General features: G+C 41.6%; 1 protein-coding gene across 1 annotated transcript; it reads right to left on the reverse strand.

Annotated features, from left to right (window-relative positions):
* Nucleotides 1–552: 552 nt before the first annotated feature.
* LOC139025067 (uncharacterized) lies at nt 553–13,281 on the reverse strand. Its single transcript, XM_070440098.1, has 3 exons — nt 13,218–13,281; nt 12,790–12,887; nt 553–1,530 (listed from the first exon to the last, which is right to left on the reverse strand). Exons 1-3 carry the CDS (start codon nt 13,279–13,281, stop codon nt 553–555), a joined length of 1,140 nt encoding a protein of 379 aa, XP_070296199.1.
* Between the last annotated feature and the right edge of the window lie 201 nt (nt 13,282–13,482).

The raw sequence follows: 13,482 nt of genomic DNA on the forward strand, positions 1-13,482 counted from the left end.
ACTCATTGACTAGCCTAGTGCATACATACCGTTTGATATTTGCATAGAGAGACAATTAGAATTATGGGGATTGACTATCATTAATAAGTCCCCCTTTGAAAATAATTTCGAACCTGCCAGCGAATTCAATTGATTTCGTGCCACTGCATATTCCCTGGGGCGTTTTTTTCCTCCATCGTCGTCTCCATGTCAGTACTCAACAACGCTAACCTTTCTCCTCCTGATGATGGCGTCATCATCTGGAATTACACTAGAATAAATAAAAATGGAGGATTAAGGTTACACTCGTGCAAATGTATCATTGCAAAACCATTGAACAGATGGGCTAGATGGGATGGGATGGCTAAGTGTCCATTGAATTTACTGTTCTGGACATCTGAGAGATCTACTGTAGGTGCAGAGAGGCCGCCCAGTGCAACTTATGTCTTTAAAGGTGTCTCTGAGGGAATGGAACGAGTTAGTTCTTACATCCGTTTCGATTTCTGTTTACAGAGAGTGGAGCATGTACAGAGAACAAATGCCTTTGATTAAAGCATCATCCCCGAGAACCTTTTACTGGAGGAGAATGTCTCCGGCTAACGACAACATGAGGTTAACAGCGGATTCTGAAATAATGTGCCATTTCCCAATGGACCTCCCCCTGTCCTTTTCATTTTCTTTGTGCCACTGGAACAATGCAGACAAGGGGAACTGATTCTGCTCTGTGTCAACATGATGTGACTGCAGTCCTGACAATGTTTGTGGCAATAGATGAGCCAGACTGCCGAGGGAAATGAATTCCCGTATAGTTGGTGCTGGATGAGGGCAGGGGATGGAGAGAGACTGGTGTGGGGTTGGGTGGATGGGGCTGGGGTGATGGGGATGGGGATGGGGTGATGGGGATGGGGAGATGGGGCTGGGGAGATGGGACTGGGGTGATGGGGCTGGGGAATGGGGACTGGGGTGATGGGGCTGGGGAGATGTGACTGGGGTGATGGGGCCGGGGTGATGTGACTGGGGTGATGGGGCCGGGGTGATGTGACTGGGGTGATGGGCTGGGGAGATGGGACTGGGGTGATGGACTGGGGTGATGGGGCCGGGGTGATGTGACTGGGGTGATGGGGCTGGGGAGATGTGACTGGGGTGATGGGCTGGGGTGATGGGACTGGGGTGATGGGGCCGGGGTGATGTGGCCGGGGTGATGTGACGGGGGTGATGGGGCTGGGGTGATGGGACTGGGGTGATGGGGCTGGGGAGATGTGACTGGGGTGATGGGGCTGGGGTTAAGGGGCTGGGGTGATGGGGCTGGGGTGATGGGCTGGGGTGATGGGGTGGGGTGATGGGGCTGGGTGATGGGGCTGGGGTGATGGGGCTGGGGTGATGGGGCTGGGGTGATGGGACTGGGGTGATGGGGTTTTGGGTGATGGGGTGGGGTGATGGGGCTGGGGTGATGGTGGCTGGGGATGGCTGGGGAGATGGGGCTGGGGTGATGGGGCTGGGGTTAAGGGGCTGGGGTGATGGTGCTGGGGTGATGGGACTGGGGTGATGGGGCTGGGGAGATGGGATTAGGGTGATGGGACTGGGAGATGGTGCTTGGCATTGTGTGGGTGCCTAGAAACTAAAACTCAGACTATTTTGATGGCATAAGATGTCGCGAAAGAGAGCATTTTTTAAAAATTAGGATTTGGTCATATCATGGGGCATTGGTTTGGTGTAATGTCACTGAAATCCATCCGGAATGAAACAGAAACATCCCTTCTGCTTCTGACCCAGCTGTGTCCCAAATGGCACAATATTCCCTTTATAGTGCACTACTTTGATCTGGACACACAGGGCACTATTACCACATAGGGCTTTGTTCATATGTTGTGCACTATATAGGGAACAGGCTGTCATTTGGGATGCACTCATGGAATGAGAGTTACAGTTTAATTTCAGCAACGGTTCTTGGAAATGGCAAGGCCACTACTGGTCACACACACTGTGATCTAAACAAAAGCTTTTAATTCCTATTGGGATAATTAGTCGCTAGTAGTGAGTAGCATAAATGATTTCAAACAATTAGACAATTTTCATAAGACCCTCTTAGCCAGACCAGATTCTTGGATAAAAGATACAAGACATAACAATTAAGCCATCAATGCCAGATGCTTTCACAGCTGTAATCTCATCTAGAAACAGAGTGTGTTAAATGAACAGGATTAATTGAATATCACAGCCTATACTAATACTGTCTCAATGGCTTTTGACTAAGGGAAATCAGCAATGAAAGTGATCATTTTAGAATATAAATTAAAATCACAAAACTTTATGATGGATTAGAATCACATCAATAATGGTAATTAAACTGTGATTACAACGAAAGAGACAATAATTGCTGTGGGCTCCAAATAGCGTTCTAATAAATGACACGCTCGCTCCGGATCGTGACAGTCAAATAACACAGCAATTATGTTATTGATCTTTGTCACTCTGTACCGATGGGGATGCTTCACAGCCATATTTATAACGATCCATATTCATGCTTTGGATTGGCTGCATAGTGTACACCATTTTGTTTTTTTAACATTATCCAAATGTATTAGAATCACTGTAAATTTCTGTTCATTCTAGTTTTAACCATTTAACTGTCTGTTATTGAAAAACATGTTAAAACAAACCTTACAATCCCTCGGGAAGGACCATCTGAAACGCATTTCAATTTTTGCCCCTACTTGGGGTAAAGCATGTCATTAAATCTTTAATTGAGATGGATAGGGTCATCCACTTAACCTTAACACACATGGGTGTCCTTTCTCCTTCCCTCCTTCCATCCATCCCTTCGTTCCTTCCTTCCTTTTCAGCTGAAATTGCTGAAGCAGTCATGCTTTTGGCTATTGTCTGGGATCTTTAAATCACTACAGAACTAGTACACGCTATACATCTTAATGGAGTTGAGCCGTGCCTCTAACAAAGAACAGAGCAGAGCCGTGCCATAGGTGATCCGTGGTTGAGCAGTGAATAAATGTACACCAGGGGCTGGATGTATCAAGCGTCTCAGGGTATGAGTTCTGATCTAGGATCAGTTTTGCATTTTAGAACACAATGAATAAGATTACACGGACAGAAGGGGACCTGATCCTCAATCAGCACTGCTACACAGAGACCCTTGATAAATCCGTCCCATGATTGTTAAAATTAAAAGAACATCTCAATGTCATATGCAACCATCCAAGGTTACTACTTTAATGTGTTATTAGAAATCCCTAAAATACTACAGGGAAGTGCGTGATGTATTATTTTAACCAGAATATGGGGACACATAGAAAACTCACTATTGTTTCTGAAGGAAAACACCCACAACAAAGAACAAGCTGCATTAGGCACCAGACACCCCAGCAGTCATTTTTAATTATAGATAATCTTACAAGCTATGCCACTTTTAATTGTACAGGGAAGTAAAACGGATTCATCTTTTGGGGCAATTTAAATTGAAATGCAAGTCCTTCAAGATGGAGGGTTCTGCCAGGAGTCATGGGGAGAAAATTGTCTTAATTGTTTAATCCATATCAGTTATTCACCATAAGGGAGAAATTACAGGTGGAATGTTGATGGGATAAACACCACTCCTAAACAAGAGAGCTTCAGGGGCCAGTCTACTGATGTCTTCTAAGGCCAATTTGTCCTGCCTGTCCAATTTGTCCTGCCTGCTTTTCTCTCTTCAGCCTTGTTATTTAGATATGAATAAAATCCTTCTCTTTTTACTGATCGTCAGCTTTAATGTTGTGCTCTACTTATTTGGCTAGCTATTATTTTTGTCTTCCCTGTGTATTCCTCCTACCGTCCTTTCCTAAATCACCAAGAGCAATATGTAAGCAAAGTTGAAGATAATTTTCATGGTTTTTGTATCCATCCCTTTCAAGGAATTCCTTAAAATGTCATTTTTGGTATGGCTTCCAAAAAGGTTATATTTTGGTTTATATTAAGTTCTGAAGTGGGATTTCAATTAGCTACATTCATTTAATAGCACTTTCTCCCCCGCTCCATATGATTTATTGTTTCTGAATTATGTTCGGCTGGGTTGGCAATTACCATAGCGTTAATCACACCATAATTAGAGTCAATGATTCAATTGTGGCTTAAAGCTTCCATTTCCTTAAGGAATTAATAAAATAAGTTGTCATTAATGTATTAAGTCGAATGTCTAGTATTTCGTGGGATCTCTACACTGACGGATCCTTTAATAAGGATGTATGGACTGACTATACGTGACTGTGGATAGCATCTGTTAACTTCTTATGGCTGCAGGGGCAGTATTGAGTAGCTTGGATGAAAGGTGCACAGAGGTGCCCAGAGTAAACGGCCTGCTCCTCAGTCATAGTTGCTAATATATGCATATTATTATTAGTATTGGATAGAAAACACTCTGAAGTTTCTAAAACTGTTTGAATAGTGTCTGTGAGTATAACAGAACTCATATGGCAGGGAAAATTCCTGAGAAGAAATCCAACCAGGAAGTGAGAAATCTGAGGTTGGTCGATTTTCAACTCATCGCCTATTGAAAACACAGTAGGATATTGATCTGTTTGCACATCCTACGGCTTCCACTAGATGTCAACAGTCTGTAGAACCTTGAATGAAGCTTCTACTGTGATGTGAGGCTGAATGAGAGGGGAATGAGTCAGTGGTCTGGCAGAGTGCCAGGTCCTGGTCATGTGCATTCCACATGATATACACTTGCGTTCCATTACTTCTATAGACACAAAGGAATTCTCCAGTTGGAACATTATTGAATATTTATGATAACAACATCCTAAAGATTGATTCTATACTTAGTTTGACAAGTTTCTTCGACCTGTAATATAACTTTTTGAAGTTTTCGTCCGACGTTCAGCTGGACCTGCACGAGCGTTTGGATATGTGTACTAAACGCGCTAACAAAAGTAGCTACTTGGACATAAATGATGGACATTACCGAACAAAACAAACCTTTTTTTGTGGAAGTGGGAGTCCTGGGAGTGCATTCTGACGAAGATCAGCAAAGGTAAGTGAAGATTTATAATGCTTTTAATGAGTTTTGTTGACTGCACAATTTGGCGGGTAACTGTATGGCTTCCTTTTGTGGCTGACCGCTGTTCTCAGATTATTGAATATTGTGCTTTTGCCGTAAAGCTTTTTGAAATCTGACACATTAAGAACAAGTGTATCTTTAATTCTATGTAAAACATGTATCTTTCATCAAAGTTTATGATGAGTATTTACGTTATTTGACGTGGCTCTGCAATTTCTCCGGATATTTTGGAGGCATTTCTGAACATGGTGCCAATGTAAACTGAGGTTTTTGGATATAAATATGAACTTAATCGAACAAAACATATATGTATTGTGTAACATGAAGTCATATGAGTGTCATCTGATGAAGATCATCAAAGGTTAGTGATTMATTTTATCTCTATTTCTGCTTTTTGTGACTCCTGTCTTTGGCTAGAAAAATGACTGTGTTTTTCTGTGATTTTGCGGTGACCTAACATAATCGTTTGTGGTGCTTTCGCTGTAAAGCCTATTTGAAATCGGACACTTTGGTGGGATTAACAACAAGATTACCTTTAAAATTGTATAAGATACATGTATGTTTGAGGAATTTTAATTATGAGATTTCTGTTTGAATTTGGCGCCCTGCACTTTCACTGGCTGTTGTCATATCATCCCGTTAACGAGGGCATCTGTTATTATGATTACTGAGAAGAAAACTGAAGAGTGCCGTGCCAAGAGATTTGAGTTGGATATCTGAGAGTCAGAAAATAGGTGAAATAGTTTGACACACTCATGGCCTTACGTAAGTGGTAGTTTTACCTCATATCTTATCTATGGACCAGGATACACTTCAATCAATTGGTTCATAATAAAAACGAATTTGTAGTGAATATAATTGGTCTGATCAAACTGCTGGGAAGCATTGCTCGATACTGTTTATCAAGGGCAGTTTAGAGGTATTTGAACCGGGAGGGCTTCGATATTGATAGTGGATGAAAATAACGGTAAATGATGCCTTAGAATAAAAAGAACGAAGCTTCTACAAGGTGCACATCAAATGTGAGAGTGAAATATGAATTGAAATGTTGGAGAAGGTAATGACTTTGATTTACCTTTCATCTTTTAAAACTACCTACAGAAAAAAAAATTGCTGTTGAATTTGGAAGGAAATTTAGGTTAAGGATTGCCGGATTGTTGTCTTTTCCCTCTACATACCCAATAGTCATGAAATTCTATCGTACCGATGGATAACCTGATGATGACCCCTATAATCGTTGACAATGGCCTGTTATTTGAGTCCAATGGGTATTTTTCTGTTGCGTCTCTCCATCTCTCCTCACCTCTCCACTGTGATAGCCAATGTGTAGCTGTAAGTGTGTTCTGGGGAAATATGGCCACAGTGTATAACCCAGGTGAAGCTACTGTACGAGTTGGAGTTAGTTTTCCCCCATACAATATGAAGGCTACTGTACGCGTTGGAGTTAGTTTCCCCCATACAATATGAAGCTACTGTACGCGTTGGAGTTAGTTTTCCCCCATACAATATGAAGCTACTGTACGCGTTGGAGTTAGTTTTCCCCATACAATATGAAGCTACTGTACACATTGGGTGGTTTTCCCACAACAATATGAAGCTACTGTACACATTTGGGTTAGTTTCCCACATACAATATGAAGCTACTGTCAATCAATCAATCAAGTTTATTTTATATAGCCCTTCGTACATCAGCTAATATCTCGAAGTGCTGTACAGAAACCCAGCCTAAAACCCCAAACAGCAAGCAATGCAGGTGTAGAAGCACTATCCACATTGGGTTAGTTTTCCCCCATACAATATGAAGCTACTGTAGACATTGGGGTTAGTTTCCCCCATACAATATGAGCTACTGTAGACATTGGGGTTGGTTTCCCCCATACAATATGAAGCTACTGTCCACATTGGGTTGGTTTCCCCATACAATATGAAGCTACTGTAGACATTGGGTTGGTTTCCCCCATACAATATGAAGCTACTGTAGAGTTGGTTAGTTTCCCCCATACAATATGAACTACTGTACACGTTGGAGTTAGTTTCCCCATACAATTGAAGCTACTGTACACGTTGGAGTTAGTTTTCCCCCATACAATATGAAGCTACTGTCCACGTTGGAGTTGTTTTCCCCATACAATATGAAGCTACTGTAGACGTTGGGGTTGGTTTCCCCCATACAATATGAAGCTACTGTCCACATTGGGGTTGGTTTCCCCCATACAATATGAAGCTACTGTACGCGTTGGAGTTAGTTTTCCCCCATACAATATGAAGTACTGTACGCGTTGGAGTTAGTTTTCCCCATACAATATGAAGCTACTGTACGCGTTGGAGTTAGTTTTCCCCCATACAATATGAAGCTACTGTACACATTGGGGTTGGTTTCCCACATACAATATGAAGCTACTGTACACATTTGGGTTAGTTTTCCCACATACAATATGAAGCTACTGTCAATCAATCAATCAAGTTTATTTTATATAGCCCTCGTACATCAGCTAATATCTCGAAGTGCTGTACAGAAACCCAGCCTAAAACCCCAAACAGCAAGCAATGCAGGTGTAGAAGCACTATCCACATTGGGGTTAGTTTTCCCCCATACAATATGAAGCTACTGTAGACATTGGGGTTAGTTTCCCCCATACAATATGAAGCTACTGTAGACATTGGGTTGGTTTCCCCATACAATATGAAGCTACTGTCCACATTGGGGTTGGTTCCCCCATACAATATGAAGCTACTGTAGACATTGGGGTTGGTTTCCCCCATACAATATGAAGCTACTGTAGACGTGGAGTTAGTTTCCCCCATACAATATGAAGCTACTGTACACGTTGGAGTTAGTTTCCCCAACAATATGAAGCTACTGTACACGTTGGAGTTAGTTTTCCCCCATACAATATGAAGCTACTGTCCACGTTGGAGTTAGTTTTCCCCATACAATATGAAGCTACTGTAGACGTTGGGGTTGGTTTCCCCCATACAATATGAAGCTACTGTCCACATTGGGGTGGTTTCCCCCGTACAATATGAAGCTACTGTACACGTTGGAGTTAGTTTTCCCCCATACAATATGAAGCTACTGTCCACGTTGAGTTAGTTTTCCCCCATACAATATGAAGCTACTGTCCACGTTGGAGTTAGTTTTCAGCATATACAATATGAAGTCATTGGGCCCTTGGAGATTTTGTGAAAAAAACCTGGTGAATAAAATCAATTTTTCAATCCTCTTCATTTTCACAGGGCGAAAATTGGAATTTAATTTGTTCAGAAAACAATATAACAACAATTTCCTAATTCAAAGTAAAACTATAACACAATAGCCATGCTCACACAAGCTAGCCACAAGATAAAATCTATCTGACATTTATTCTAGTCGTCCCCCCCCCCCCCTACTGTCTTTTCAGACTGGTACCGTAAATAATGAAACACACACCATGACGTGTTATTTTATTACTAAACCAAACAGGATCCATTGCTAATCTTCACACTCCTCTATTCTCCCAACTCAAAGATCTGCCATGGAGGCCTCTGTTTGATAACACCCATTCTAGGCTGCATCCGTAGAAAGGTCACAGGCATCAAGAAAATAGGAGGAATCAGCCAGGAGGGTTTAAAGTTGTATTAATGAGGGACCCCCCCACCGGCACAACTCTTAGAGGTCAGCCCCTCACCTAAAAGGATAAAGAAGTATCATGGGGAGACAGGCTGGGCAGGATGGTCTGAACCACTCACTCTGTTATCTCCTATGGCTCTGCTCTTATAAAAGCAACCACTGTCAAGGGTCCCTGGATGGATGAAAGAACCCCCGCCCCCCCACCCCACCCCCACCCCTCTCCTCCACCACCACCACTGTTGCAAAGCCTCACGATATTCCTGCTGTATGTCAGTAAATAATTTATCCAATATATTTTGTACTCTTTGAGCATTTTTAAGAGACATACGCTGCTACGTTATGCTACACTTTGAGGACCTACTCAGAAGAGGTGAAATATGTGAGATTGGAAACCACTTAAGATGACATGATTGCCTTATTTCGTGCAATACTTTGGAGGGGAAGGGTATTTGGAGGAAATTGTGGTCCTTGGCCCGGGAGGTGTAAACTGTCTGCAGGTAAGTTTTATACATACATGACCTTATTAAACTGCAGCGGATCCAACGTCACAATAAGCATCATAAACATGTTACTCTTTACTATTAGTCCTACTATTCTTCTATACATCTACATGCTGTATTTTATACATATAATTTTTTCTTTACAATATGCTATACAGCTTGCACATAGCTCTTAACATGCAGTCTATAAGCCGAACATTCATGATCCTTTTATTTGCTAAATTGATTGACAGTTTAACTCATTTTTCCTTTCAAAGTAAATTGTCCTAAAAGATGGGCCTACGCTTTGTATCTGTGTACGAGGCTATTTAAAACAGTCACATCTTGTTCTAGTCATAATAAGCCAAAACAATACACGAACATTCAAGAATGTATAGGCGGCAGTACAAAGAGATGTTTATTTTGTTTGAGGTTAACACCCCATGTGGCCAGGGAAAAAGCATGGTTGTTGTCATGGCAACCATTAAAGTGAAATAGCTGTGTTCCAGCATGGTGTGTGTGCTGTCTCTTATACACATCTAGATGTGTATAAGAGACAGGAATGAATGAAAGCAGCTTTAAAAAGTAATTTCATCAGCAACTGTCGTGTTCATAAGAATTTCCGTCTCAGAGGCACAGAAGGAAAACAAGTGCTTTTCCACACAGCAACAACGGGCTACTCTTGTATTGATAGCATAGACCTTGTAGATAGTCAGTCAGGAATGCATTCATGTTATTTTTCTTCTTAGGATGGAAATGGTGTACAGAATAAGACTGTACAGAATAAGACCTGAACGTCTTGTTATATCCCTCAATGCCGGGTACTCACTGTCTCCACAAGCGTCATATGGTCATGATCCCCAGCGGTCAACACACTAAAAGCAAAATGTTCTATATAGGGCCAAATAAGGGTTTGTTGGCTTGTAACCATAGCGGAACCCTTTTTTCACTGAACTTTTTTGGGGGAATGTTTTATAAAGAACCATTCTCATAACGTTCTAAATGGAACCTGCACAATGCTATAAAGAACCCTTTCCTAAGGTTCTACAAAGAACCGTTACTAAAAGGTTCTATACAGCACCAAAAAAAGGTTCCGCTACAGTTACAGACTTTTTGGGGGGGGGCTAAATAGAATCATTTTTTATGGTTCTTAATTGAACCTGTATGGAGAATGGTTCTATAAAGAACCTTTCTCAATCGAAAAGTTATTTGTAGAACCATCAAGTTATTTAATTTATTCTGGTTTAATAGCCATAATATAGTGTTACATTTCCATAGGTTTTATTATTGTGTTTATTAACTAGTTGAATCAGGTGTTCTAGGTCTGGAACGGCTGGGTGGTCCCTGAGGAGAGAATTGAAAACTACTGACTTACTCAACCGTTCTCAATTGACACAAGGCCATAGCTGAGTCTTTCACAAGACACCATCACCGGCTATAGTCTTATATAACATGTAACTGCATAACACAACCGATCAGATCAACTGGAATGACAATATCACTCAAGGTTGCACAAAAAAAAAGAGCTGTGAGCAAACCACGCCCCCAGGATAAATTCTAACGATCCACCGTCTCTACATTTTCATTATCACTAAAAGTGGAAAGAACCCTTTTTTTGAACTGCTAAAAAACATTGGAGGGCTCAAAGGGTTTTTCGGTCAGTATGGTTCCACATTAAAAACATCTCCCTTCCTAAAGAGCCCTTGAGGAACCCGCATGTTTTAGTGTGTAAGGCTTCGACTCTATAGGAATACACAAGCAGGCGTTACAGCGTCAGAACTGACAGGAAACTTCCAATGTATTGACAGCAGGTGATTCCCTGAAGCAGATTTTCAGCCATAAGACAGTACAAATAAGTGGTTACAAATACTTGTATTAAACTTCTGAAGTCAGAATGAATGAGATGTAATTAACTACACCAGACAGAGGTAGATAATGGCAAGGACTGAGTAGCCTACTTTAAATGGGCCCCAAATGATTTGGCACTGACACCTGCAAGCCTGGCGATTGTCAGTTCCCTAACCATCATGGCTGCCAGTGAAAATAGGGTTCACTGCACAGAGGAGCAGCCAGAATAGGCCATACGGTCTCTAAATGTTAACTTCCCTAAAGGACACATTCAAAAAACAGGAACAGCAAGTATCCATGGGGAAATACCTTAGGATTAGAGGGGCAGAAAGATTGAGAAAGTAATTTGAAAAATAATGGGCTTTTTAATGACTAAACCTATGGGACACCCAGATGTCCTCTTTGTTAATTTTCACTAGTGTAATGTAAAATTCCAACTGCTTAATTACTCTAGGAAACACAAAGCAACTGGTTTTAATGAAACAATTATGGGAACAGCCGCTAACATAGTACCACGCAAAGCTAACGTACATAAATACGTCCCTCCTTGATGAAACACTGGTGATTTTTGGGAAAGAAGTTATTAAGGCTTTCATTTTATAACCAACAAGAATAAACCCATAATTCTTCATCAACGGTTAGGCCCCATCGGTTTACAGTTATGTATCACAACTATATGACCTAAATGTAGTTGGGAATTTTTTTTGTGTGCACATTTTGGATTATTAGATTCTTATAAATGAATCTGTTAACGAGGGGAATTTTTAGTAGCAAAGGGTTTTAGATGGCCATTGTTCCTATGTATGTAATATAATGCATCTAATGTTTGCCCTTTAAAGATGAAAATATCATTAAGGAACATCTCTACTGAATTCAATTTTTGTCGATTTTTGTTGTTGTTGATCAATAAAGACAACATCAAAATCAATAAAGACAACAACTGGGGCAAAATACAGTAGACTGGTTGCCCCCAGGGGAACATCTGAATAACAGCTGTTGGTAAATATCATTACAATGTTAAATGCTTTATCGCTGGTTTAATGCTGAAATATCAGATTTCTCGGCTCTAAAGACATTAACATTTAGACCAATCAATATAACTTATGGTAGCGCCGTACACATTTTATTGGGGGACATTTTATTGAGATAGAAGAATTTGTGAAATTCCACACATAGCAGTAACATGTATTCTGTTAAAGATGAAGGACATCAGGACAAGTATTAGGGATTGTTCAAAATAAAGCTTCAGTGGCACTATAGCCATTCATTTTCTCCACTAACAGAGAGTTAATGAATTCATATTCAAACGCAGCACCAGTGAAACGAAAATGACATTACCATCCCTTTGTTATACATCAATGAGAATTGCACTGCGCCGTTTTAATAAATTAATACCAAAGGGTGCCACCACACATTCACTCAACAATAGCTGTAATTCAATTTTTATATATATATTTTTTTTTACAATTGTGGAAATATGTTCTCTCACAGCTCTCCTGCACATACAAGTAATACAAGGTATCTACTGCAAACCTACTGTAGCCATGTACGCTGAGAGTGAGGAAGCAAGTTCAAGGAGTGAATACGTTTAATTAATAAATGAACAAAACAAGAAACACGAACAGTGCACCGACATCAAACAGGAACAATGACGACTTGTTATATGTCACAACCAAAGGGAGTGACATATAAAGGGCAGGTAATCAAGGAGGTGATGGAGTCCAGGTGACTGTCATTATGCGTGTAATGCTGGTGACAGGTGTGTGCCATAACGAGCAGCCTGGTGACCTAGAGGTAGGAGAGGGTTGCACACGTGACAGTACCCCCTCCCCGGCACGTGTCTTCAGCCGCAGAACACTGACCGAGGTGACGATCCCGGGGATCAGCAGCGGATTGGTCACCTCTGCTAAGGCGCGGGAACCTGTCGATCCGGGTGAGGCTGTCACGCCCTGACCGTAGATTGCTTTGTATGTTTCTATTTTTAGTTTGGTCAGGGTGTGATGTGGGTGGGTATTCTATGTTGTAGTTCTAGGTTTTCTGTTTCTATGTGTTTGGCCTGGTATGGTTCTCAATCAGAGGCAGCTGTCTATCGTTGTCTCTGATTGGTACTTAGGTAGCCTGTTTTCCAACTTGTGTTTGTGGGTGGTTATTTTCTGGTTACTGTTTGTTGCACCTGTCAGAACTGTTCGTTGGTCGTTTTGTTGTTTTTGTTTGTGTATTCATCTTGATTTAAAGTATTATGGATACGTACCACGCTGCACTTTGGTCCTCCTCTCCTTCTCCCGATGACTTACGTTACAGAGGCACGGAAGCATGACGACCTAGAGCACCGGAGAGAGAGCATACATGACAGTACCCACTCCCCGGCGCGTTCGGCTCCTGCCTCAGGACGCCAACCAAAGGGACGATCCCGGGGATCCGAACCGGTCGCCTCCACTGAGGCGCAGAAACCTGACGAACCGGCAAAGGCGTGAGAGCCTGATGAGTCAGCTGAGACCTCCCCGGTTGCCTCCGTG

This window comes from Salvelinus sp. IW2-2015, unplaced genomic scaffold (assembly GCF_002910315.2).
Source record: "Salvelinus sp. IW2-2015 unplaced genomic scaffold, ASM291031v2 Un_scaffold2218, whole genome shotgun sequence".
Taxonomy (NCBI): domain Eukaryota; kingdom Metazoa; phylum Chordata; class Actinopteri; order Salmoniformes; family Salmonidae; genus Salvelinus; species Salvelinus sp. IW2-2015.

What these genes read in the sequence shown, in the direction of transcription:
- LOC139025067 (XM_070440098.1), bottom strand. Translation starts at nt 13,281, where the DNA reads ATGCTTCCGTGCCTCTGTAACGTAAGTCATCGGGAGAAGGAGAGGAGG. An exon ending in GAGGACCAAAGTGCAGCGTG is followed by an intron (nt 12,888 to 13,217) that starts GTACGTATCCAT and finishes CCGGATCGACAG; the next exon opens with GTTCCCGCGCCTTAGCAGAG. An exon ending in AGACACGTGCCGGGGAGGGG is followed by an intron (nt 1,531 to 12,789) that starts GTACTGTCACGT and finishes CCATCTCCCCAG; the next exon opens with CCCCATCACCCCAGTCCCAT.